Source organism: Micropterus dolomieu, linkage group LG22, assembly GCF_021292245.1.
Source record: "Micropterus dolomieu isolate WLL.071019.BEF.003 ecotype Adirondacks linkage group LG22, ASM2129224v1, whole genome shotgun sequence".
NCBI lineage: Eukaryota > Metazoa > Chordata > Actinopteri > Centrarchiformes > Centrarchidae > Micropterus > Micropterus dolomieu.
In genome coordinates, this window is record NC_060171.1 from 13,604,664 (window position 1) to 13,631,569 (window position 26,906).

Below are 26,906 nucleotides of genomic sequence, written 5' to 3' on the forward strand. Positions count from 1 at the left end.
ACTCAGCTGCCAGGCTTTTAACCAGAACAAAGAAATATGACCACATTACTCCTATTTTAGCTTCATTACACTGGCTCCCAGTATGTTTTAGAATTGACTTTAAAATTCTATTGATCACTTTTAAAGCTCTTCATGGCCTCTCGCCTTGTTATATTTCTGACCTTTTAGTCCCATACGCACCAGCACGTACCTTGAGATCCTCGGGCAGAGGTCTGTTGTCTGTTCCAGAGTCTCGACTGAAAACTAAAGGGGACAGAGCGTTTGCTGTCAGGGCCCCGAGGCTCTGGAACAGCCTGCCCGAGGAAATCAGGTCAGCTGAGTCAGTGAACTCTTTTAAGTCCCTTCTTAAAACATACTTTTATAGGAGAGCTTTTCCCGATCTTATTTGACTTTATTTTATCCCTTTTATTTTATTGTATTTTACTAATTTTATAGTATAGTATTTATCTTTTTTTTTTTTGTATTATTCTTTACACTTGTTAAAGCACTTTGTAACTTGTTTTTGAAAAGTGCTCTACAAATAAGGATTATTATTATTATTATTATTATTATGATGCATGCTTTCTCTCACAGGACAGTCTTTTAACATCCTTTCTGTGCTTCTGACAGAGAAAACATCACCCATGGTGTCAGCTGATAAGCCTCACTCAGACTCACTGGGTCAACATGCAGCCATGCAACATTAAGGGATATTATTGTTACAGTTTACGACTTCCATGTCTGGGTTAGATGCGTGGCAGCTGTAAAGGTCCCAGTCTCCATCATAACTTCTCATCTGCAATTTCTCTGTCTTGTTCTCTCTCAGCCACCTTCATTTACACACATCCACTCACACATGACTTACAGGAAATTGACGCAGCCGGTGCCAGGCGGTGGTGCAATCCAGACAAAGCTGAAGCTGGAGGAGGGCTGGTGGCTGACGTGGGAAGCGACCACACTGCAAACAAACTGGGTTCCACCAAACTGCCGCTCTGGCATTACACCTGGAGGAGAGAGGAGAAGGGAATAGCTAAGTGAGAGACCAAAAAGGATATCTGAGAGAGACAGAGAAAGTTGACTTCAAGGTAGCAGCTGGTTTCCATTTATTTTACTACAGCATTAAAGTCAACTTGTAAAGACATACTTGTATGTTATATTGTATTTGTTAAAGTTACATTATCATTGCGTGGTGAGCCCATTTATGAGATAGTGGTTTTTTGTAGTCTGCCAGTTGTGTGCATTCATGGGCCTCCCAAACAACATTGCTTTCATAAACTGCACTGTCAGACAGCCACACCTGAAGACAAACAATTACTAAAACATAGATGTGGTGTAAAGGAAGGAGAAGATTGTATTTAATTTATGGTCTCTTAAATTAAAAACACAGAAATTATGTAGTTCACTGTGATGGATTACCAACAGCATCTCAAGCAAGTCTGTTCAAGTTGATTTTATACAGTTATGAAAGGAAAGTAGAACAGCAGGAAAAACACATTAAAATAAAAAATGGTACCCTGTGCAAGATAATTTTCAGCAAAGTCAAACTAAAATGCTGCAGTAATATTTAGTAAGACGGAGTGCACTAAAAGGGCAAAATGCCATATGTTATAAATTAACACTTCATACAGATCAGTCTCAAATCAGTCTGAAACTAATGCTTAATGCCAGTTTAACCACATACACTAAGAGATAGTAACAAGGACCCATGTGATATAAGGGACTATGGACTTTTAAAACAAGGGAGAGTATTGACGTCCACCAATGTCTTGAGTTTTGCACATATATAGCCACCTTGTCCCTTCCTCCGTTCTTTCTGTTTGCTATTTATTTCTTCCCTCACTTGTTTGATCTCATGCTGTTTTAGTGTGATTTTTTCCATCCACTGGCATCCTACAGTTTTCTTTTTCTTCTTCATTGCTTCATGCCTCATAATCACTTCTCATCCACCCATTCTCCTTTGCTCCACTTCTCTCCTTTCATCATTTATTTTTTCCCGACCTTCTCCTTCTTTTCTCCCTCCCCGTGAGCTGACACTACATAACGGTGCTCTTATTAATGAGGGTCTGTGTCCGGCTATGATTGCACCGATGGAATGACATCATGTCACACAATCTTTCCTTCATATCACAGAGGGCAAGGGCAGGACACCGCCGGACTCATCATTCACTGCCGCAGACATACAGAACAGTTGAATAATTTACTGTAACTAAACAGCTCTGTTGTGTCGGCAAAGAGGCGTCCACACTGTGTGGTAATTATCACAAACGCAAACACAACTACAGTATGGATGTGTGCATTTCCCACACAGATAATCTGGGCATTTGTCATAATTCTTCAAGTCAAACACAGTGTGGTCCAGTGCACACTGAGCAAACACATTCAGCAGGTTAAAAAATGTATGTGATATCCCATCTGTGTACGAAGATGTGATCTAAGCTGCAGTGCTCTGGTGGCTGGCCTCTGCTCTTTATAACCTGCAAACACAATCCTCTCCTCTCCTCAATAATAACAACTCACTGAAAACATAATCAGCAATGATTAATAACATTGAAGCTTTAATATCCCCTGAATCAATGTGCAAATAAATATGCAAAGACTGTCTCTGGTGTGTGTGGGGGGGTGTGTGGTTCAGAATGAATTATTTAATAAGAAATATTTCTGACAGTAATAAATTTAATGTCACAGATTGCATCCATAAATACGCACAATGTCAACAGCGCCATAAGGTGTTTCTGTTTGACAAGGCCAGCTGTGTGTGCGTGTGTTCATTTGTATCGTGCCATGAACTTTGTGGTGGTGTGTATGCGCGTGCCTAACAAACCTAGTTATCATTGCTGTCGGAAGAAAAACAAGCTTGGTTTTAAACTGAGCACCATTGCATTTATTTGTTTACCCTGTAGGGTTTGCAAAGGTTTTCTTCAACCCAGGAGCTGTACATTTTCTGATCATGTAGAGAAACATCAAACTCTTTAACTGGAGTTCAAACTGAATAATCATCAAAGCTACATGATTTAAGAGGTTTCACATGACAACAACATATTGTGTCATTATGTGTGAGCGCAAGCATCGTGTGGGCCTGGTGTGTCAGATTTACGATGTGTCGAGCAAAGCGGCCTTTTACATTGCTAAGGAGCTGCTGGTGTGTAATAACAGACTGAGATGTAATCACACCCTCTAATAGTACTGCTGTTCTCTAATCACCTCAGCTACAGCCTGTGCGTAGTGCCACGATTTACTCTTAAGCAAACACATACACACTCACACATGGAAACACATTATGGTCTAGGGTCGTGGCAGTGTTGTTTGCCTGGTCTAGATCTCCTCGGCACCCTCTTTCTTTATTGCCGACATACAAAACTGCAGGAATTGGTTCTGTGCTGTTACGTAGCACTCAGGGAAGCATGCATTGACATACTCATACATCTTTCTCTCTTTTTAACCCCCTCTGACACAAAAGAGTGCCATTTGCAGAATAATTTCCTTGCTGCTGTGTGCCACGCTTTTAGTGCCGCAACCAAGGCAGTCAAGACAACAGTTTTAGCACTAATTGTCCAATTTTGTGGCAGAAGAAGAGAGGGAGTGGCGCTGCGATTCTTTTTCACCACATTGCCATGGTGCAATTTGAGAATCCCTGCAGATGTGCATAATACAAGCTTAGCTCTTGTGGCAATGGAAACACTATCTGGAAAGCTGCAAAGATAAACAGAAAGAGAGAAGGGTGGTGATGATGTTAAGCAGCAGACTGAGCAGAGGAGATACCAGAAGGAGAAAGTAAAGAAACTGTGGCCAGTATGGACAGAAGGACAGAAACAATGAATCACTCATTCAACTCACTCATTCAAAGGAATATTCTCATTTACAGTGCTGTCACTCATCATTGAGTAAGAGAAAAAGGTGGGCAGGGCACCAACAACAACTTTGGTGTAAGACAGAGTGGTTTTCTTTTTTACAGTGATGACAAACTCTTGTAACACAGAGTAATTAGCCACAGTCTACTGTGACTCTTGCTTGAATAGGAAAATGAACAAATACTATATAACTAGGAAAATAAAGACAATAGCAGCAGACAGGGATAGAAAGCAATACAGAAAGAGAGGTAGAGACACAGAGGAGCTGTATGGCTAAAGAAAAGCAGAGAGCAGTTAGAGCAGGGTGAAGATGAAAAGGCAAACTGATGCACTCCAGGACACAGCAGCGCTGGGACTCGACACTGCTCACAGAATTTCTATTCCCACTTGAAAAATACACTCAGGCGTAAAAATGCAAATAACGAAACTAGTCCCTTTCATGTCCGGGTGTGGAAAGGGAGAAAGAAAAAAAAATCACTATGATTCAATGAGATCCAAATCCCAAATGTTCCAGTAAAGCAACAAGCTGTGGTGAACCTGGACAGAAAAAAAGAAAGCTCTGACATTCCTGGTTCTGTCCAGGGAGATGAGCAGAGAAAAAGAAAGGCATTGCGAAATGAAAATATATCACAAAGGCCTTCCTTTGTCCTTATATGCTGGGGTCACACCAACTGCATTAACTGTTTTTATTATTATAAACTTAATTCACTCTTCACTCAGTTGACCTCTGGTGCCTAACATATGTAATATATGTTAACTTGGCTTTATGTGCTTGTTTTCCTTTCTGTCAATATTTTGTGTTTTGTCCACCTCCTCTTTTCACACTCTTGATCCCCCCAAATCCTCTTACTCTAATTACAGTACTTTAGCTGTTTTGTTTATCAAAACTCACAGGTATTGGGTGAACTTGATTAGACATTTTGGTGTTCTCCACATATGGACTCGTTATCACACAATCAGCCGCATGCAGAACTCGCCTAATGAGTGTACAAAGACAGAAGTTGTAGCTGCAGCACACAGCCACTTCTAATTCAATAAGCAGCCACAGGGGGATCTTGGAGGACTGTTAGAAACCACACATCCGCAGTCAAATGCACACATGCAAATACATGCACGCTCGCCCTCTTTCACATGCAGATTGGGCACTTATGAGCTGTCGGCAGTGATTAATGACAAGGGAAGATGACCTGCTAACTCCCACGGTATGACTGGGCAGAGCATGTTTCATAAATATAAACCCACACACACATATACACGCACACACAAATTCCTATACATGCACCCTCAGGCATGCCCACACACAAACTCACTCAGATACACAGAAATGCAGGAAATGGGTGTGTCAGGATTTTAAGGGTCATGTGTCGGTTGTAGGATTGTCACCCCGACATCAATCTCTGCTGGTAATTGCAGTGAATGTTTTAGGGTTCCCCTAAAAAGGAAGTGGGAAGTTGACTGCCTCTTACGTATTCATATTCAATCCGCCCATGTCTGGAGTAACAAAGACATCTCCACATTTTCCCTTCCGTCTGGTCTTGCTTCTTTTAAATATGTAAACACTCCAATTTACATGTCTGTGTCCTCTTTAACATTTCTCTGTTTGGACACAGCGTTTTTTTAATCTATCTTTATATCTCACTTTGCAAAGCTAATGAGCTTTCCATGGCCAAGCTCAAAACAAGTCAAATAGAGAATTCTCCCTGATGGAGCAGATGGGCAATCGGTGGCTCAGCCTGGCAGCAACTTCACAATGTAGGACCAGCAGGAGCTGGTCTAACTGGCATTAGAACTGATAGTTACGCTTTGTGGCAGAGTTGCAAAGCATTCAAGAGACACCATTCAAATTGATGTGCACATTTAGTTTATACACACCATTTGACATCTGGTCAGTATCACATAGCTACTGGATTTTGCACTCATTCCACAATTGTCCTTCAGCAATGTCTGAATTAGTTTGAGTAATCTGTCTCTGTTCGATTTAGACGGTTTCAAGACAGTTAAACATTCTAGGTTTCTGACTGACAGGAGGGCAGTGGGAAAATGCACCTCAGTCCTAAAGGTAAGAGCAATGCTTCCATTCTTCCAACAGTAAATCTACTTGCCCTTCTCTGGAGAAATTCTTATTAATGAATTCATGTACACCATAAATGCTAGAGCGCATACATAGTGCACAACCATGAGGACAAGTGCACTTTTATGACCCTGGACACCTGCACATACAAAAAAAACCAACAGCTAATGAAAACCCTATGAAGTAGTGTAATGTGCTGTAAGGAGATTAGGTTATTTGATTTTTGTCTTAGGAATTAGATATTTGTCACCACTTACTATATACTTTTTTATTAAACACAGTAAAATGGGTATCATTTAAAAAGCACAGATTGATGTTCATGATGCACATCTTTTGTCCTCCAGACCTGGTGTGTGTGTGTGTGTTTGTGGTGTGTGTATGTGTGTATGTTTGTGCATACCCAGACAGATAATAGCCTTATAAGCAGTGATCATTCTCCCACTTCCTCAGACTTAGAAATTCAATGTATAACACCCCAGATAATTTGGAGAGCAGGCCCATCAAAGGCTCATATTTCATGTGGTAATTCTTAAAAGCTGTCATAAACCTATTGGAGCATTAACATGTGTTATTAAAAGCCTGTGAATGTATGGGAATCTGTCAAAAGATAGAATAATGCCTCTGTCAGCATGTTTCAAGAGAAGGCCACACAATGGCGACATAAATGATACATCACAACAGTACTGACAGGCTGAGCTGGGACCCCATACGCTTTGTGCTGCTGAATAATCCCATGCTATGTGTGTGTGTGTTTGTGTGCGCCTGTTGCATTGCTTTCACCCCTTCTTCCCAACACCATCCTCAGCTGGTCAGCCGGACCACTCCAGGGTCGGTGCATGACAACCCGACTCTGATCTGCCATTGGCTGAAATGGGCATCCATCTCAGCATCTGCCAATCACACTACCATGGAGACGGGTTGGCAGTGTTGTGGTGATGGCAGGGGTCTGGCACAGTATTGCCAGGAGGAAGCTGTGTGTTAATATGGGTGGTGAAAGATGCCAGTGGCCAGGGGGAAGAGGGAAAGAGACTCTGTGGGAAAATGTGAGTGGGAGATGTTTGCCACATGAATGAAGGAGTGTTTCACTGGCAGTAAAGGACACCTGGAGATTTGCTGAGATGCATATGTATATAGGTGACCATATGCAAGAGTGTATATGAGATACTTAGTGTACATGTGTATATGTTGACATTATTTTGATGTGTGCACAGTACGTTCAATTGAGCGTTCTGTGAAAAAAAGCCATTTGTGTATAGATAAAAAAGTATTTTTGCCCATATGCATACATTCACAGAACAACTGCGCTTTCATTTCGGCTTCCATTGTATCTCACAGCATCCATCACCCATAAAATCCAGAAGGCAAGGCCACACACACCCACACAACACACACAAACATACAAAGCTTATTATACAGGGCTCATTGTAGGAGATGCCAGTATGGCTCTAACCAGCTGAAAGAGAGAGAGTACTGTCCAGAACATATGGTCATACATGAAAAATAAAGTTTAATAATTGCTTGCTCTTCTGTAATATACACCATACATGTTGCATCTATTAAAGCCAATACCTGAAAACTAAAAGTATGAAGAAAATGAACATTTAGTTCATTGCTTGAGGCTGCATACTGCTTTCTTTGAATGATCAAGAGCCATACAAGCATGAATGATAAATGGACTACAGTAACACTATATACCTCCCTGAACTAATGTGTCATAATTGAAATGAATGTTGTTCTGAATCAAACAAGTGTTGTGTGTTTTGGAGCCCCACCCTGAATGATAAATGAGACTTCTACATCTCTGCACAGCCCTGCAATCCATCTCAAGAGCACACTCACACCTTTGCAAAAACATAAATATAGTATACTCAAATTTTGTTTGATGAATTTATGTATGCACACATGCCAATTATATTGCTGAATGCACTGCAACATTGACATGCAAAATGAAAATTTCAGTTTATTACAAATTGGGTCTTATTTTCATTGTTTTGGCCATCATTCTGGTAACATTTTACTCACTTAAGTAATTGCTCACAACACAAGGTCCAAAACAATCAGACATGTTTCGAACAAGGCAACAGTTTGACTAACCCTTTATGTTTTTGACAGAGTCAAGATGAGAAACAGGGGTCTGTTTAAAACTGAGTTCAATCCCAGGTTACGTAAACCATCAGGGTGAAATGTTGCTGAAAGGCCTAATTGGAGTGACATACCCGAGCCTGTCGAATGCTAGTGGTGTGAGGTCTGTGGAGCAGCACCCAGCGGAGGACAGCCAGCTCCATGCCCCAGGAGAGGCTTACCACACTGGGTGGCAAAGTCACTAACCCCCTCTCCCCCCACCCCTCTAGTCCTTGAGCACCCATTTCTTCTTTCACCCCTCAATCCATCCTTCCATTACATACGTCCATCCATCAGTGAAGCCCATGAGCGGCTGCCTTCTGTGGGTGTGTGTCATTGTAGCTTGGCAGGCACACACCACAGCTTCAACAGCAGGCGCCAGGGCTAATTTGATTTTTAATTCAACACGACTCCTCGGCTAATAGTTTGAGTTGGGGATTAATTAATCTGATTTGACTTGTGCTAATTTCTTGCAACCATGTCCCCTGCTCCCCACCCGTCAATGCAGCAAACAAACAAACTGGTGAGGCCGTGGTCTCGCAGGCTCTGTCCTGACACACATGTTGAGTATGAGAGATACAGACCTGGGGCGACAGGTGAGGGGCCAGTGGAAAGCCAAAGGAAAGCAAGGCATTTGCATACAATGTGTGTGTGTACAGTGTTGGAGGAGACTGGAGCTGAGTCTGGTCTGCCTCCCAGGAGTGCTGGGAGGCAGTGAACTAATCATGGCAATAGCCAGGCGATTGTAAGGAGGGTGAATCACAGAGGAGGTCATATTTTCGCTGCCAAAATATGGGTCAGATTGGATCTGGGTGAATTGCATTACATGTATGTAATGTAAAACAAAATGGGCCAGGCAGTGGAACATTCCTGTTCTTCTCTCAGGCTTTTAGAAGGTGGAGAGCCAGATCCAGTCAGGGCCCTATGGGAGAAACCAGTAGAACCACTAACCGCTTCTCACAGAGTCAGAAAGAGCACTTCCAGTTTTTCTAATATTCTCTGCAAGGGAACTTTAAAAATGAATAGACCTCAGAGTGCAGCCCGGATGACATGCACTTTGTGGAGAAGACTTTGTAAAAATCACTTTCTCTCAGTTTGCACACCAAACCCACAGACGCCCACACACTTGCAAGGTGCATGTGGAGGTATAGAGTATAAGGAGTTTTATATCACAACACAACAGAGATACATTTCAAAGTCAGCCTGCCTCTTTGTTGAAATGATGCAAACCCACTAGTGTTCACAGAAATGTGTCAAACTGAGTAGTCTTTGAGTCAAAGCACTCTCTGTCTTTATTCTATCTTTATTTCTCTCTCCTCTCTCATTCTCTCTGGCATGTAACCAACCTCTCTGCATGGCAGAAAATAACATTGCTCTGCTCAAGAGAGACCACACATGGGAGAAACAGCCTACGCCTGCTGCTCTCTCCTGCAGGATAAAAAAAATAAAAAAAATAAAAAATAACTGGCCAACATCTCACACACCACTTTGAAATCTCTATCACAGTCGGTCCAGCTCCTGCTTTCTCCCATTCCTGCTCTCTCTGTCACTCTGGATCTTTTTTTTAACCATACATTTGAATGCAAAAAAATTCAACACAGTAAAAAGACAGTAAAAAGCACTCAAATGCTCAGCATGTGCATACAAATACATGTGTGCAAAAAGCAAATAAAAATACATACACACATACAACTTCACTCACAGACACAAATAGATGCACATATGCATGAACATAGGCACACATACAAATGTAAGCACACCTAGAGAAGCCGTGGGAGTTCAAAGAAGGGATTATGTTTTCCAAGAGAGCTAGTGTACACTAAGTGAACCAGTAGCAGTGCTCTAGCAGGTCTACAGTACCATCACACCTGAGAGACAAAACCTATTCTAGTGGGCTATATGGCCAACACTAATGCACTAGTCCAGAGTCTGCTGTGGGTCTACCTTAAATTAATAATGTATTATGTTGTATTCTGTTTGAATTCTTTGAAGGTGGGGTTGCTTTTTGCTTCTGAGGAGGCTTTGAGCATAGGAATGAGCCACATGACTTCTGATGCATAATCACCCAAGCATTCCTCTGGACTCTGAGAGCACCCAAATGTTTAGCCACCTGTTAGCAGCTTCCAGGCATTGTGCAATTGGTGGGGGAGGACATGCTGGGCAATGGGAGGGACAGAACAGAGGCTCAGTCTGGGCGCGAGAGGTGGTAAAGTCCTGTGCCAGCAAAGCTTTATAAAGATTTATAGCAAGCCGACCCAGCTGATCCCGATTCGGATCTAACACTGTGCCGCAGAGGAAACAAATCACCTCCCATACATAACCCTGCCCCTGACAACTAATTTCATCTTCTGGACTAATGAATTCATCATCAGAAGGGATCTGCCACAGCCCTGAGCAGAGAAGGAGTAATGGCTTAGATAAGTCATCATCATCATTATCAACATCATCACCGCCAGCTCCACCTTGCCTCTGTTCAGCCCATAGTTCACGAGCAACAGTTTGGGACTGTGCAGTGTCCTTTACAGAGTTGCAAACAGGCGACTTAGGCAGTTTTCAAGGTTACAATAAGAACGGATGTCAGAGCAAATGTGTTGGATGCACATTCTAAGTGTGAGAATCAGCATGAGTGTGCGTATGTCAATGGAATTTAAATGTGTTGTGGTACAAGTGAGTGTGAGAGCTCTTATGTTAGCAAGCAAGAGTATGTGTGTGTGTGTGTGTGTGTGTGTATATCTGCGTGTGTATATGAAGGAGTCTAAGCGGCACAGTCAGGGAGCTGTCAGCAGAGAGCCAGGGAGCAGGCTGATCACAGGGCTGCAGTGCGTTTGAAGTCTCCCAGGGACTGACAGCTTCTCTCCCCATGGGAACCCCTTCCCTCGCCCCTTCTCTCCTCCCCGCACCACCAATTCTCTATATCATTCCTCTTTATCCGCCATCTACACAGTATCACCTTCTCAGTTTTTCTCCTCATCCCATTGATGGAGGGGGTATGCGGAAGCACACTTGTGCTCTCCAGGGACTGTTACCACTTCCAAACTGAGGCTTTGTTCAGTAGGAAAAACACCTGTGAGTGTGTCTCTGTAAATACTGACATGATGAGCTGCCATCTCTCATTGTCTGACATTCTGTCTGACATTCAATCTGGTTTAGTGGCAAGAGGGCACAGACAGCCGACCTTCAGCCTTGAGATGGATGAGTGTGTGGATATCAGAATTTGAATGCATAATTGTGCATAATAAGAAGGAAAGACCATTCATGATTGTGTAATTCTATATGTTCCCATTTCTGCTGAGTCCTGTTAAATATTTGTATGGCATGATTACACTTTTGGTTGCACACCCTCTCTGGTCCCTCCTCCACAGGTCAAGGTGCAGCAGGATTTCATCTCTGATCAGGTTGTGTGTTAGCATGAGCCCATCCGTCATGGGAACAGAGTGTCGACTGGATGTCCCTGTCACTAAGCTGTCCATTTTGTCAGACAGCCAGATCTATCATATTGAGATGGGGACTGATCCTTGCTAGCAGAAGCCAACCGCCCCGCAAATACATACAAATATGCAAATTAACGACAAAATAAACATCACCCTGCAAACGACCCATCCATCAATGACCAGTTTCTCAGCAGCTCAGCATTGGCACAGCAACACCAATCAGCCATTCCGTCAGAGGGAGTGATGGAACGCCATCCTCTCATCTTCTTTCTCTCTCCCCCCCTCTTTGCCATTTTTCATGCAAACTTTCTCCAGTTTTCTCCTATCACTCCTCACTTACATGCATTCCCTTAATCTCCAACACTTCAGGACCATGGCATTTTTGCCCATCCATTTCCATCTCCTGTCTATTTTCAAAGCTCTCTCCTTCCTTCAAGTGCCTTTTGTTTATCCTATTAACTATAAATCTGGAGACATTTAGAATGAAAACTTGTTCTGTCTTTGTGTTTGAATGGATAATGATGTGATGGGAAACATTTTGCCATTAGTGGAGCAATACATATCAGACCACATGTGACATTTCTTTCCATCCAGGCCCTGGCCTGTGGGGTCGAATACGTCACCTCGTCATTGCTGTGCGACATACAACAGCAAACTGTTCTTATGCAAACCCGAACCATACACATATTTGACAATGTACATAAGTCATTGTTTTCACCATAAAATCTGTAGACGCCAGTTTAAAAGCTGTGTGAGTTCCTTTCAGAAAGCCAAGAGGTTGGAATGGAAAAAAATTGCTCTTAATGGAATAAAAGTCAAAGGAGGGAAAAACACGAAGCAATTGGAATTCTCCACCAGCTGACTCAGTCCAGACTCATGTTGCTTTTCTGGCACTGTGCATAGACATCCCCTTCGTGCATGTTACACACACACACACACACACAGGTTTCATTTACTGTAAAACATGTTGCAAAGGTCTCCAATGAGCAATTAGGTTGCCAAACTATACTACACAGTATAATGAAATGAATCACTTTACACATTCTACCTCATCCATTAACTGTATATTGTGCTCACATGAATCCCGCACCAACATGTTGAGTCTTTCCTGCCAGCCCCTCGCACCTTGAAACAGAATCATTGCTGCGGCTTTGCCTCAGACAGACTACTTTACCGGGCCACTTATGGGCACATTCATAAAAAACACAGTAAAACACAGTCAATTTACAGTCCTGTGTTCTGCCTCTCTCTCTCTAGTTTGTCGGATTCTACGCTAGTCATAGCAAAGAAATTACGGCATCATAAAGGTTTGTGGTTAGCCACCCACCGGCTAGTGGGGGATCTCCTGCCTTTAAGTGGTGGAGGAATGAGCCTCGGGGAACCGGAGCTGCAGCCAAACCCAGAAGCAGAAAATATGGCATTCCTCAGACTACCCTGATTGCCACCCCAATTGTTCATCACACTTCAGCTAATTCGACAATGAGTGGGTGTTAAGTTCTGACGACGCAGTAAAAACTCAGTCCCTCAAAGCTTCACATTTGTCTTACAAATGTAGTGTGAAGTGCATTGTTGTTCAGAAGGAGTGGAAGCCAATGAAATGCTCACTTCTTTGTCTCCAAGTCCTGGTGACTGCATGTGTTTACTTGTGAGTGTATAATAGTGCATGTGACAGACAAAAGGGAGAGAAAGAAGAGGACCGGTGACAAAGCATGTGCATTTGCGTGCAGTGTGGTCATGCACATTTACAGTACATGAACTAGTTTTATGAGCTTTTTGTTAAAAGCAGTGAAGGATGACACAGAAGGCCGAGGGGAATTCTTTCTGGAGGCCGGCGGGCAGTCATCCCGTCTGCTCGATGCAACAACTCTGACCACACCAACCACTAGACATCCCCACACAGAGTGCACAAACACTTACTCCTGTGTCTCAACATCTCCCTGCCTTCATCTGTTTATTCCGTCTTCACTTTTCTCTGTTTCAAATCATTCATGCTCACTTCACTTCATCCCTTCCTTCCCCTCTTTCTCTTCACTGACATCAACCCAGCAAAAATCCATTCACTAACTATAAAGTCTTCCCTTTCTTTTTGCTCAGAAATATCTTGTGCATTCAAGTCTCAAAAACATCCAGCAATCTTAACGTACCGCTGATCCTCTCCCTGTGTGTGCCATCCTGCGGTGGCAGTGAAGTGAGGTTTCATTCTTACCATGCTGGGGTTCATGTTGATTCTCGCACTGATACATCTGTTAGCCACATGTTCCCCCAGCCAGGCCCCACTCTAACAGCTGTACACAGCTGGAGCGTGTGTATGTGCTTTTGAGTAAGAGTGGGTGGGTATTTCTTCATTGAATTCTATGTGTGTGTATGCATGCCTCCATTGAGCGGGATTAGAGCCACACCCCATCTTAGATGCTCTATACTAAACACCAGACTCATAAAACTCCCTCGTGGATTTGCATGACCCTGTTGTCCTCACAGTTCCCTTTATATCTGTCACAACAACAATGGACATCAAGCGGTGTCTTATTTCATTATTGTTCCACTGCATTATCTTCAACGCATTTTGTGCAAACATTGGCTCTCTTATGCACAGCAACATCACCGGGTTTCTATGAACTCACTGATGAAGCTCTGTCTCTCTGGAAGCATCCCTCTTCAGACCTCCCAAGCCTGAAGAGCCTACTTTGCACAGACGTGAAACCCTGGCCACTTAGGGTATGGTGGGTGTTATTATGCAGATAAATGAAGTATGGAAAAAATAAAACTAATTTATTAACAAAAAGTAATTTAGACAACAGTCCCACTATGGGCACAAAGAAGAAGACTGAGGTGGCAATAAGAAATCACCATTAGGTTTTGCCTTTATGAAAACCCTGATTCTGTGTACCTACATGGAGTCCTGAAGCCCACACTGCGAGAGGATGCAGGAGAATCAGAGCAGAGAGACCCAGTGCAGAGAGCTCTTCAGCTGAGGACAAACTGAGTAACTGGCGCTATGAAAGCTGGACGGCATCACTGCTTAGCAGATTACACATGCTGTAACGGAAGGCTTTATTTAAACACACACCATGCAAAAACTCACAGTCCCACAAGCTGCTGCCTATCAGTCTGTGCAGTCCTTCTCTTAAAACCTTTCAAATTAATGTGAGTGAAGCAAAGGTGACGCAATCCTTGCTTGGATGCCTCCCCAGTAAACAGTGCTGCCAAGAGTGAAGAGCTACTCTGGCCGGGGTGAAGTCAGCGTCTGAAGAACAGTGGAGTTAGTCAGGATAAGTGAGCCCGCTGGGCAGCAGTTCTGGGCCAGTAGCCCTGTTCTCTGAGGAGTTCTTTATGGCCAGTCCATCAGCCCAAGAGAGCCCCCACCCCTGCACACAGGGGCTCCATCCGCACACACTTCATCTGAGTCTAAAAATCCTCATTGTGTGTCCAGAAAATGGGTAACCTTAATTCAGTTGCCTCTTTACTGTGCCATTAGACTGCACTTATCAAAACAATTCTAAGACTAAATTTAACTTTATATATGGAATGGCATATATATATGGCAAATTCACAGAAATTAGTAAGTTTAGATATAACACACAGCTACACATGTAGACTACACAAAGAAAGAAATGCTGATAATGTTAAGGAAACGTTTAGTTTTTTCTCTCAGAGACCTCACATGCTTTTTCTGCTTTGTTCTCCAATTTCCTTTCCTCATCTCATATTCAGTTTTCGGTTATTCTTCTCTCAAGCAACAATAAAAGCGCATCTGGCCGAACCCAGGGCCACATCATCCCGACTCCTCATCCATCATGGCCTGTCACAACCAGAGTGCGGAAGTGGTCTTATTCTGGGAACGGATATGGATCACTGAGCTGGGCTGTGCTTACTGTGATACTCTATAGTCCCAGCCCTGAGAAACTATCTGGAATATCTCAGAGATTGTTTGTGCTAAAAGGCAAAGCTAAAGAGGAGCTTGTATTGGCACTAAGAGCCACATTAAACAGCCTACAGTGGTATCTTATGAAGACTTACCAAAGCCGAAGGCAGCTGGAGCAGGGATGGGAGCCGACTGGACTGGTGTGGAGGTGTAGAGGCCAGTCACCAGCAGACCATCAAAGGATACACTGGTAGAGATGGTTACTGAAGAGACAGAAAAAAGGAAAATGTTTAATATTGGTGTTACTCTCAAGCTGAATATTACTGCAATTCCACATCCAGTTGGTTGTGTCACAAAGCACTACGCAAAACAGAAATTGTTTTACACCCATAAATTATAGAATATAATACAAACATCCCTTTTATTGATAACTCACGAGAGGACTGGAAGATAGTAATTTACCGTCGATAAGGTGTCAGAGATTGCAAGTACGAAGTTGTGTTCACACTTCATTTGCAAGCTACACAGATAATTAGTGGGTGTGATGTACATGCGTGTGGACAGGAAGTCTAGAAGTGTAAAACCACTACAGCTCCTTTAAAACTGCTAATGAGCACAGAGCGCAGGTGTAAACAAATGGAAATGTAGAGTGACCATTAACTGGGAGGTTAATGAAACCAAATGCCCTGCAGGAGGAGAGGAGAGGGGAGTACACAGATGTGCAAGCAGGTGTTAAAGCAAAAGCAACAATGTTGTCTATCACACACACATATAGATATTCAAAGACTCACAAACAGGAGCCTGCTCAATGGAGCCTCAGGTCACTTTTCTCAAGAATGCAATCTAAATCATCCTGAGCAAATCACAGTGCTAGTCACAGACAACCAAAAAGAGACTGATGAGCTAATTGGTTGTAACCCTGATAGCCTTGCTAAGGCTCTATTCATCACGGGTCACTATAAACAAGAGCAGAAACTGCCAGCGGTCTATTATCCAGCTGTACAGATCTACAGCTTATTGTATCCGGCAGCAAGTTAACTATTGATCTACCCAGTAAACAAAGGCCCTGAGTGACGGGACCACAGAGCCGACTACATCACTGGAGGAAAAGAGCTCAGTCACTGGACTGCTTCCAGCCAGCCAGATCACTGCACTGGGGAACAGTCTGTGGCTCAAAGGAGAACACACTACCAAAAAATACACTTTTACACACTGAGGAATAAAATCCTTTGCAGTGGGGAAAAATGGAGACATTGTTATTTCCTGACCCTGGAATCCCCCCCTTTTTTTTTTAGGTGGAAACGTGAATTGGAAAAGGAGGAGACACCCGCGGGGTTGGTGTGTTTTTAGTAAGAATAGCAACATATGAAGTTGTGAAGGTCTTGAGGCATTCATTCTTCTGGGTTTGGTGTGTTTCCGTGTGGGAATCTGGGCAGAGCAGACTCCTGTGTGGTCCAGTCTGGGTGACTCCATTAACACATCCTCACACAAAGCGCCCGGCATTTGTGTGTGTGTGTTCTGCATATGTCTGTGTACATTGGATGTGCAACACCCTGTCTTAAGAGCACAGTTCAGCCCATCTCTCCCCTCCTCATCTCCCCTCCATATCAAAGCCTCAATAATTCATCCCACAACTGTTTTTATTATATCCAGACATTTCCTCCTCTTTTCTCCTGTCACCGCTTTTTTACTCAGAAATCCTGCTACGGCACTAATGCTGTATTTAACATGATCTCTGCACCACTTCAGTAAACAGTAAATGGCATGTTTGTTAAGGCTACTCTGCCTAAATCTTTAAAAAATGTGCAGTTTTTTGTTTCAATCATTTACTGAAAAACAAAATGAAATATGGTAAGAGGGTAAACAGGATAAACCTGCATCAACTACAGTATATGCTTGTAGATGGAACCACATTAACATTAGAGAAACGGTGTACTCTCTTTGCTCCATTGCTTCATCTTAATTGACTAACAATGAAAAACGTAAGATACTTCAAAATATTTTGCAAACATTTCTCTTTTGTGTGAATGGCTCTAATAACACTGTGTGAGCAACAAGTCATTTCTCTGTATTCCTTTTTCTTGTCAGCTGTGAGCACTGCCAAATTCTATCAGCATGTACAGCGTGTACAAGAAGCCGTATTGTGAGAAAGGCAGATATTTTGCTTGGCAACAGAATCATTATCATATTCAATCCATGTTGCTCAGCACACCTTTAACACTGCAATACCAACAGAATGCAGGGGAAAGGCCTTCTCATTCAAACAACCAATTATCATGTTCATACTGAGCACATGTGCTCCTATTCTATGCTATTTTTGCTTCACAGAATACATTATCCCTTTCAACAAATCCATTCCAGAGTGTGCTGAGACAGGTTATAAGTGTTTACGTTATGTTGTATTGATCCAAGCTGTGGCATGATGCAGTATTTAATGGAGTAATGGACTGGGTTTAATGCACTAACTTGGACCAGGCTTCACCAGCTCCCGTACACACAATAAGCTCATTTCTGCATTTCGACTGACCTGCATCACCGAGGTTACACACACTCCATTACTCTCCACAGACACTTGCATATGGGCTACACACACACACACAAAAGATTTTTTCTACCTCCACCTTGCTATTTCTCTCTTTATCCACTTCTTACACCTTTCTTTCAGTTTCTCTCCCTCAGCCTCACTCCCATCTGAGGAATCATGGTAAAAAATGCTCTCTCCAGCACTTTCCCCATCTACTGCCTTCTCATGCGTTTTCTGCTCTCTCGCAGCAGTGTGCCTGCACTCTGTTTGATGTGGAGGTTGGGGGAAGAAAGATTGGAGGATAGGCAAAGCTAGGGGCACGAGGTTACAATCGAAAAAACAGAACAGGGGCGAAGAGGGATGGAGAGATAGGTAGTAGTGGAGTGGCCCACGGAAGAGAAGCGCTACCTGATCAATACAAATGTAAGATCTAAATTATTTAGACACCCCTTTCTCACTTGCCTGTGGAACGCAACAGACTGATGAGCCAATCGGGTGAGTTCAGATCAGATCCAATCACATGTGGGGGTACTTTGCACACACACACACACACACACACACACGCACACACACACACACACACACACACACACACACACACACACACACACATCTAAAGGAGGAGGCTGGCGGCCTTTGATGGTAGCCTTTAAAATTCTTGTCCATACTTCATTTCTGAGTACTGTTCACTTGGCCGGGGGGAATGAGAACCCATGAGGCAGGAATAGGGGTGAACTTTATTACCAACACTCTCATCCAACACATTAGCAGGTTCTGTGTGTGGGTGAGCATGTGTGTGCACACCCTTGTGTGTGATTTGTGGCCTGCACAGTTCATCTAAACATCTGGACTGAATATTATTCTTAAACAACCATAAGACATAAAAGAGGCTTATAGCTTTACTATGAAACTATGAGATTTTCTAAATAATACATGCATAAAACTTCATTACATGCCATTTCAAATAACAGGAGGCTGTTTATAATAAGGAAATGCACTGTCTATGTCTCTAAAACAAGACATTCTGGATATGATGCAGAATCTCTAGTTTACAAATCAATTACTGTATGTGGATATACATTATTGTACGTTCACTGTGTCAGTTTTAATTGTTTAGTATTGGGGGAGATGGGTTGGGTGGTGGCAGACTAATATGTGGGGGATGCAGCTCCTCATCTTCAGGAAACACAGCTCTCTCTCGTATTCAGGTGCACTGTGGCTCCTGACCTACAGGCACACTTTGCTCTTGATCCTTCCCTGCTAACTTTCTATCAGGACCTCTGCATACTCCTGGACAAGTCTGGTGAATGCAATTGAAAGTGCACCCAACTTAGGTCTTGCAAAACACTCATTACACTGTATGCATAGCACTTGGACCCACATGCACACGCCCATACTTTACACTTGAACACACCACAGAGCACATCCCTTGGCCCTGAGCCAGCATGTAATATTGATGATGCGATGTGGTATGCCTCATTACAGACACACACAACCGTGCTCCTGCTCAACTATTGATGGGCCTGGGGCTTACTTCAACTCTCTGGATCCACCAGGAGTAATGTTAAGGCACAAAGTACCAGCAAACCACACAACGCAACAAAACACACATTCAGAAACACAACACTGGGTTTCCTGACAAGTCTCTCAGACCTCAAGCAGACACACACAGCACACACAAACATAATACACACAAAAATAAGATCACAAGTGAATGTCAGTCAATTGGAAAGCCATTTTTTTTGTATCCATGTGCAGAACATTAGGTTACTTACTTGTTACTGAATTTGTTTGATTAATATTTCTGCTTCTTCTGACCACATGGCATTCAAAAACAGGATTGCAGTACCTCCTGGTTTTACCTGTGCATCACCTTATCCTGAATGCTCTAAAAACATCCTCAACATAGGACACACAAAAGGTACTGGAAGAAGACGGTGAACAGATGTTTCAAATTTGATAAGATACCAGCACATTGTTTTATACTAGTCCCAAAGAGGTGCACAGTTGCCTTTAGACATTAATGCACCTGACAGAGAGTTTTTTTTTCTGGTTGTTTCTTAATTTATAGTACAAGCAGTGCAGGGGCAGCCATGATTGAAATGTGTTTTTGGTCGATTCCTTGAACAAGAAGCAGGTTCTATTAAGTAGTGAAAAACAGACCCACGTGGTGCTCACTGCATGCTGGGTCATCAATCATATTAGGGACACGGAAAACAGGGCCCAGTGGCATCCTGAAAGCAACAGTAATGTCTCCTTAAGGTACAGCAAAGCATGGTCGGCACTGTGGTTGGCAACGCTTGGTGGCATGACCTCATTCTTAGAAAACAGCATGGCGAGGGATTAGACTGGAGCTGGACAGAAAGTCTGGGAGCTCTGAGAGAAGACCTGATTTACATTGCAGCCTAGTCCACTTGCGTTGAACAGCTCCTTTCTGCACAAATACCCACCAGTCTTCACCACACCTGCATTCAGATCCTTTACTTTACTTAAACAAGACTCAGAAAAACATTTGGAAACTTCCTAAGACTGTAAAGGCACAGCTACACACTGAGGTTCTGACAAGATTGGATTTGTTAGCACCCACTTATACCACAGACAGAAAATATCATAGTCTGGGCTGTTGCATGATTGCAGCATATAGTAGTACAAGCAACATAGTAAAACAATTTATTTGAAATGCAGGACACTTGAGATATAATATAAAAGAGATATAATAACAGAAAGTGCTATCAATGAAATCCCCATTTTTTTCCCCAAGTGAACCAGGAGGACGCCCTATTCGTTTCCAAATGAATGGAGGTTTTCCTGGCCACAATCTGGATAAAGATAGCCGACCATCTGACCCATATCCCACGGACAGACACACGTGCCCCAGAGAGGACCAGGAAATGGAGGCCAGACCATGGGGAAGCTATAGTTCCATCTGTTTCCATGGCCATGCCAGTGTTGGGGTGCCACTTATCTCTGAGCTTCCTGAAATGGTTCAAACTGTCAGTCACCTAAGCATGACACCGTGAAGGATGAGCTGCTATTTCCTCTCATAAGAAAGGGAAAGACAGACCCTTAAAACTGAGCACAAGTTCAAGAGATGCAGACAAACTGAATCTCATAAGTATGAATGTCACTCTGCAGTTTCAGAAGATTGTGTGGGAAGTGTGTTGCTGCACATGTATGTGTCATGCAGTGTTCCAGTCAGGTCTTAGAGGCATCATTCCATTGCGTAACCTTCTGGCACCATCCTGGCCTGCTGGCATTGCCATCTGCTGCTGTGAAACACTATCACAGACAACATATCAGCCACAAATCTTCTACAGGTCTGCTTAACTACAACATCTCCCACATTTTTGCAAAGGGCTGAATGAAAGCAATTCATCTTTTGGGCATTACTGGTCCTTTTATGATCACTGAGATTACAATGTGTTATTCTTGTTCTTGGTTCAGTTTTCTCTGTTGAGGTTCTACTCTGTTTACCAAGGAGGGGAGGTGAAGCCTTCCTGTCTGCCTAACTTGGCTTCACCCCTGCAACAGCAGTGGAGAAAAACAGGAGTGAAGAGGCAGTTCTGTCACACACATCCTGTTCCTCACACATAATCTGCTTCAGAATCACACTTTATTTTGCTGTTCTCATACGATGTAATGTATGCGTGTTTCTTTTTACATGAGCATGTGTATCACATGCTGGAACATGAGCAAGCACAGGTGTGTAAGTTAATATGAAAAAAAGAAGCCTCAGTTTATATCTTCCCATGATTCCATAGTCACCAGAATATAAGATTTGAATTTTTATGCTCTAGAGATATTTATTTGTTTATTTTTGTTTTAATTTTTGGAGTATTTTTGGAGTTGGAGAGTAGTTGCACTATTTACATGTAATCACACGTAATCTACAAGTCATATTATTCTGCACACAATGTATTATATATGCATTTCATTCTTAGTGATATGCCCAAAGGTTGACAGTTGACTTACAAGGAAGATACAACCCCACTGGGAAGGCTTATCCACTAATCAACAAAGCCAAATCAGTTATGACAGAACATTTCTTCATAGTTTCTAACAGAACATTGCATGTTCAGAAGAAGCACATCATGATCTGACAACTCAAAGACTATTCTCTTTACCTGAGATTGGCTTTGATAGCACATCATCTCCCTGGGCTTTTAACATTATTCATTGATTCATTGAACAGAGGCCTCAAAAAGCAACAGATCCCATCTAAGTACAGATCTCTGCTATGAGACTCTAAATGGCTTTTGATCAGTGCTTGAACAGGGCCGGTACTCAATGCTACGCAGCACCGGCACTACTCCATTTTACTCTTTCTGTACCATGAGTTCTTTTTTACACACGGGAACTTCTCTCAAGCTGCCGATACTCTTTCCTGCCCTCTCCTTATCAGGTTCTCTGGGCAATTCATATAGCCCTAAATAAACTGCATTTCCCAGGGGGCACTTTATACTCACTTGTTCCTGTTGTCACCTGCCTGCTTTTCTTTGTCAGCAGAGACAGAGTAGAGAAGAGAAAGTACCCCGGCCAGATGACTTAATAAAAACACTTTGTTGTGAACTGACCAATCATAGCCTGGATGGGGCAGGACATTAAAAAAAGGTTTATGTGTTATGACAAATTTTTGAAATGTTAAATTCGTTATTACGCATGATTGGTTATGATTATTGAATTAGTATTTAGTATTAACAAATTAGAGACTGGGCACCATGGTAGACCATTTTTCTTGCACAATGATTTAATCTGTTGGAAACCTCCAGCTATTTGCCCCTTTTTCCAGGAAAAACACCTAAAATAACATACCCAGAATGAATCAGGAATAACTCCACAACCATTTGGCCTAGAAGCATAATTCTGGTCTCCTTTGAAAGGTCAGAAGCTAAGGAATATAAATAAATTATTAAATTAACATATTTATTTTATCATTACAGACTAAATGGAGATGCAATAAAGAAAAAGACCTTTCATTTGATACCCTTGATGTCTATGTAGCTCCTACAGATCGGCCATCAGACCACAAAAAAGACGGCCCTCCTCTGCAGAAAAAGGTGAGAGAGGGCAGGCACAGCTCCCAGGTATTGCGCAATAGTCAAGATGGCGCCCGGCGATATTTCTAGCAACAAATCAACTGATTTTTGGACTTAAAACGGCAAAAACAGCGAAAGTAAGCCAGCATTTTAAAGAAACCAACAAAAAAATTATAAATATTGGTTGTGAATTATACTAATACAGGGAAGAGGGGAAGGGGTGTTAATATTAAATTAAGGGAAGGCTATATTGTTATTATTATTATTAAGTGACATTATAATGAATACACTAGCCCCAATCAATATGTTTTTAACTAAACCTTAACCACAGTGGAGTAATTATGAAAACGCTATTATTTGTGAAGCAGTTGAATTCAACTGAATGTCAACTAATAAGCTGTTAAAATGTTACAAATGAAGTGTAACCTACTAATTGCTCCAGGTTGTGAATAATGCATCTGCAGTCGACAGATGATCCTTAGATAAATAATTGGTGGTTGCCGTAAAGGGTTATATTGTAATAGGGTTCAGGAACACCATGATTCTTTCCCTCTGTCGCTTGGTGACTGCCAGGACTGGAGAATGAGCTGTCCTTATGATCAACACCATGTGTTCTGCAGAGAAAAGGCTTCAGTCATCCAGTCATGACAAGAAAAGCATCTTCCTTTACTGAGCAGAGCCATACTGAACAAGCCAAGATGTTTAACATGAGAACCATCAACTAGAAATATTAACAATCTTAATATAAACAAATGCAGATTATAGAGGAACATTGCCACTGCGTACAGCTTAGCCTTCCCGAGAGCAACTCCGAAACACAAACACTAAAAACCCAGGCAGCCTCAAAAAGTGGGGTAAGACCCAAACCACTCCTCCTTACACAGGGCAGAGCAAGACACACACAAACAAATACTAGATGTAAACACTGTAAATTTATATGGCAAATTCAACACATCCACTAAACACAATGATACATGTAAGGAGACACATCACATGTTAATCTACTCACAAAGAAACCTACAAACACACTGACTGGTGTCCAGTCCCCAAAAGTGGTCTAAGCCAACTCAGTGAGCCAACATGCAAGACAGCTGTGAAAGGACAGACAAAATGCGGACATTGGCCATAGACCAATACTGTTGCATAACTCCCTTTCCATTTCACCTGCTCCATTGGAAGCTACCCTGATAGGAAACAGGAAGGAGGTAATGAGGGCCAAGCTGTCAACCACAGCCTATATAACCTCAGTGCCTGCTATGTCCCTCTCAGGAATACCAGGCTACTTAGCCTAAACGATCTCCATCCTTTTCCCATAGCTGGTCTGTCCCCCCACCTCCCAAAACCTCAAACAGCCCACCATAAAAAATAAAATTAAAAAAACGCTTCAAAACTGAGCGAGTCATAACCAGAAAGCATCTGTCAAAGCAAGGGCATAAGCCTTTGGACAAGGAAGAGCAGGGCTATGCACAGACAGGTAGGGACAGAAGCTCATGTCAAAAAAGAGACAACCTTCTGTCCAGTTTGACCAACCCAGCCACAGAAGTCATATCCTTTGAACAAAAAACTCAACACCACCATCATTCTGAACTAAAGAAAGCAGTTCTTTAACATTGCAAGCAAAGAGGGGATCAATATGCTTCTTCACAGTAACACCACTGTGTTTTTGTGACACACAACATACACCTCTCCTCACTTACAAGGAGACGAATAAACCAAACTTAATATATGTCAACGTCTCAATGTTATTAAAATGACTCATGGTGCTTCTGTGGAATTGTTTCCAACAGAGATGAAATAGCCTTAAAAAGTAAATACTTCATATTTTATATTGTAGTTCATATTTCCAAAAAAACAGCCCTGCTGTTTGTTTTTTGCTGAATTTTCATCCCTGTATTTCCAACATTGCATATTCCAGGCTCACTAAGGCTTATAAGATGAAAGAGAATAAGTAAGTAAGTTAGCACCAGGTGAACCTGCCCTCCTCTTAACCATTCTCATGGGCTGACACTTCAAACTGCAGTTTTTATCAGAGTATCAACCTGGACTTTTGAACTGTTTGAGCCTCATGAAAAGTAAAAGACAAGGTGCTCACTTTATGTTGAACAGCAATTGTGATTAGTGTTTCAAAAAACAAGTCTGCTTTTCTTACATACAGTGTGCATGGATGTTCAACAAATCTGTGAGGTTTATTTGATGCAGTTGTAGCTTCTAGGGGCCTCACACAAAAAGAATGGAAATTAGCATGAATAAACAACAACCATTCATAACAATGAGTTCAACATTTGAAAGTTTACTGTTGCACGTCAACCTTTATTTTAATGTCCTGCCCCATCCTGGTTGTGAATGGCTGATTCACAAAACGTGACACTGACAGGCACATTGACTGTTACAATAAAAGGCGCCCAATAGATCAGGTAGGGTAGGATTTTACTTTCGAAGCTCTGTTGTGACATCTGACTGTTTGTATTCTCTTTGTGCTCTTTTGAAGACAGGCATTGTAAGGTTTATGTAATTTTAGTTAGAGACAAGCAGGCAGTCAAGAATAGAAACAGGTGAGCCTAATGTAGTACCTCCTGCGTAATGCAGTTTATTTGGGTTACTATGAATCACCCAGAGAACCCGGTATGGAGAGGTCAAAGAAGAGTACTGGCAGCTTGTGAGAAGTGACTGTGCACAAGAAATAGTCCCAGCACACCAAAGAGTAAAAGGGAGTTAGCGGATGGATGGATGGGTCAAAAGAACACAGGACTTTCCCCCAGGAGACTGTATTCTGTATTCTGAGTGAAACCAAAAGTATGTGACTTACGTTGTATCACGTAACGTAACATGCGTATTTTAACTCAAACCGTGATCTTTTCCTAAACCTAAGTAGTTTTGTTGCCTAAACATAACCACTTGTTATGTTGTTGTGCAACATTACGCCTGTCTCTATTTTGGGCAACGTTCATACTGTATGTGTAGTTTGGGGGAATGGTCATATGTATGTTGTGGGATTCATTGGCAATTGACCTTTTGTGTTGTTTAGGTAGGACATCTATGTGCACATGAGAACGTGTACACACAGAGTGTAACAACCTTAGACTCAGTCGGTCTGCAATATTCCAGGCTGGCAGCAGTCCCAACTATGTTCACACTATCACAGATACAGATACAGTATAATAGCTCTAATATGAATAATGGAACTGTCACTTTACACAGAGATTCACTTTACATCCCTGCTCTGTCAGTCCTTTTCAGCATCTCTTCCATACCCTCTTTTCCCTCTCCTTCCTGCTTACGCAATATTTCATGATTACAGCACTTGATCTTTTTTACCTAGTTAAGAGACTATATACTATAATGTGACCCATCATAGTTAGGGCCCGAGCACGACCGTGTGAGGTCCCTATTGAAAGTTTTTTGTTGTTGTTTTTAATTTGTTTTTAATTTTAATTTTTTTTTTACAGATGTTGCTTCTTTCATTCAGAAGAGTACATTACACAATCATATAACTTGTGTCAATAGGTCGACCCATCCAAAAGATTAGTTATGGATTCAAAACAATGCAACTGATATAAAATGGGCTTCATTTAAAGAAATATTAGTCATGGGCCATACCACATGTGGTCCATTTTAGTTTACCACAGAAAGTATCTACAGGTCTCTCACTGATCTATAAATTACACAATTGCTGTAGTAGACAAACAACATGATAATTGTTATTCAGCTAGTGAATGTAGTTCTCAATGTCAAAGCAGTCCTGAAGTTTGGTAAATTCTTTTATGGAATGAAAGACGTTCTGGGAGCTGGAAAGGAAGGCAGGATATTGTGCCTCGCTATTTTGCTCTCCACTCCATGCTCTTTCTTGGCGTGAAAATGACAGATTATGGCCAACTAAGTGAAAAAGTACTGACATTAGTCAAAGTCTGACATTTCTCCATAGCTTTTGGGTATGAATGTTTGGGTGGAAGGAGAGTGGCACAGTGGTGTGGATGGGGGGAGCGTCATAGAGCAGAGTGGAAAGATTGATTTCTAATTAACAAGCTGGTTGCAGT

General features: G+C 42.2%; 1 protein-coding gene across 2 annotated transcripts in view; it reads right to left on the bottom strand.

Moving 5' to 3' along the window:
* The window catches only part of reln (reelin), a 104,065-nt gene that overhangs the window by 59,506 nt on the left and 17,653 nt on the right, over positions 1-26,906 (bottom strand). For both annotated transcript variants that reach the window (XM_046036450.1, XM_046036449.1), the window contains exons 2-3: positions 15,468-15,575; positions 845-983 (exon numbers count right to left, since the gene is read on the bottom strand). In XM_046036450.1, coding sequence (XP_045892406.1) covers positions 845-983; positions 15,468-15,575 — 247 coding nt within the window. The remainder of the gene's footprint in view (positions 1-844; positions 984-15,467; positions 15,576-26,906) is intronic.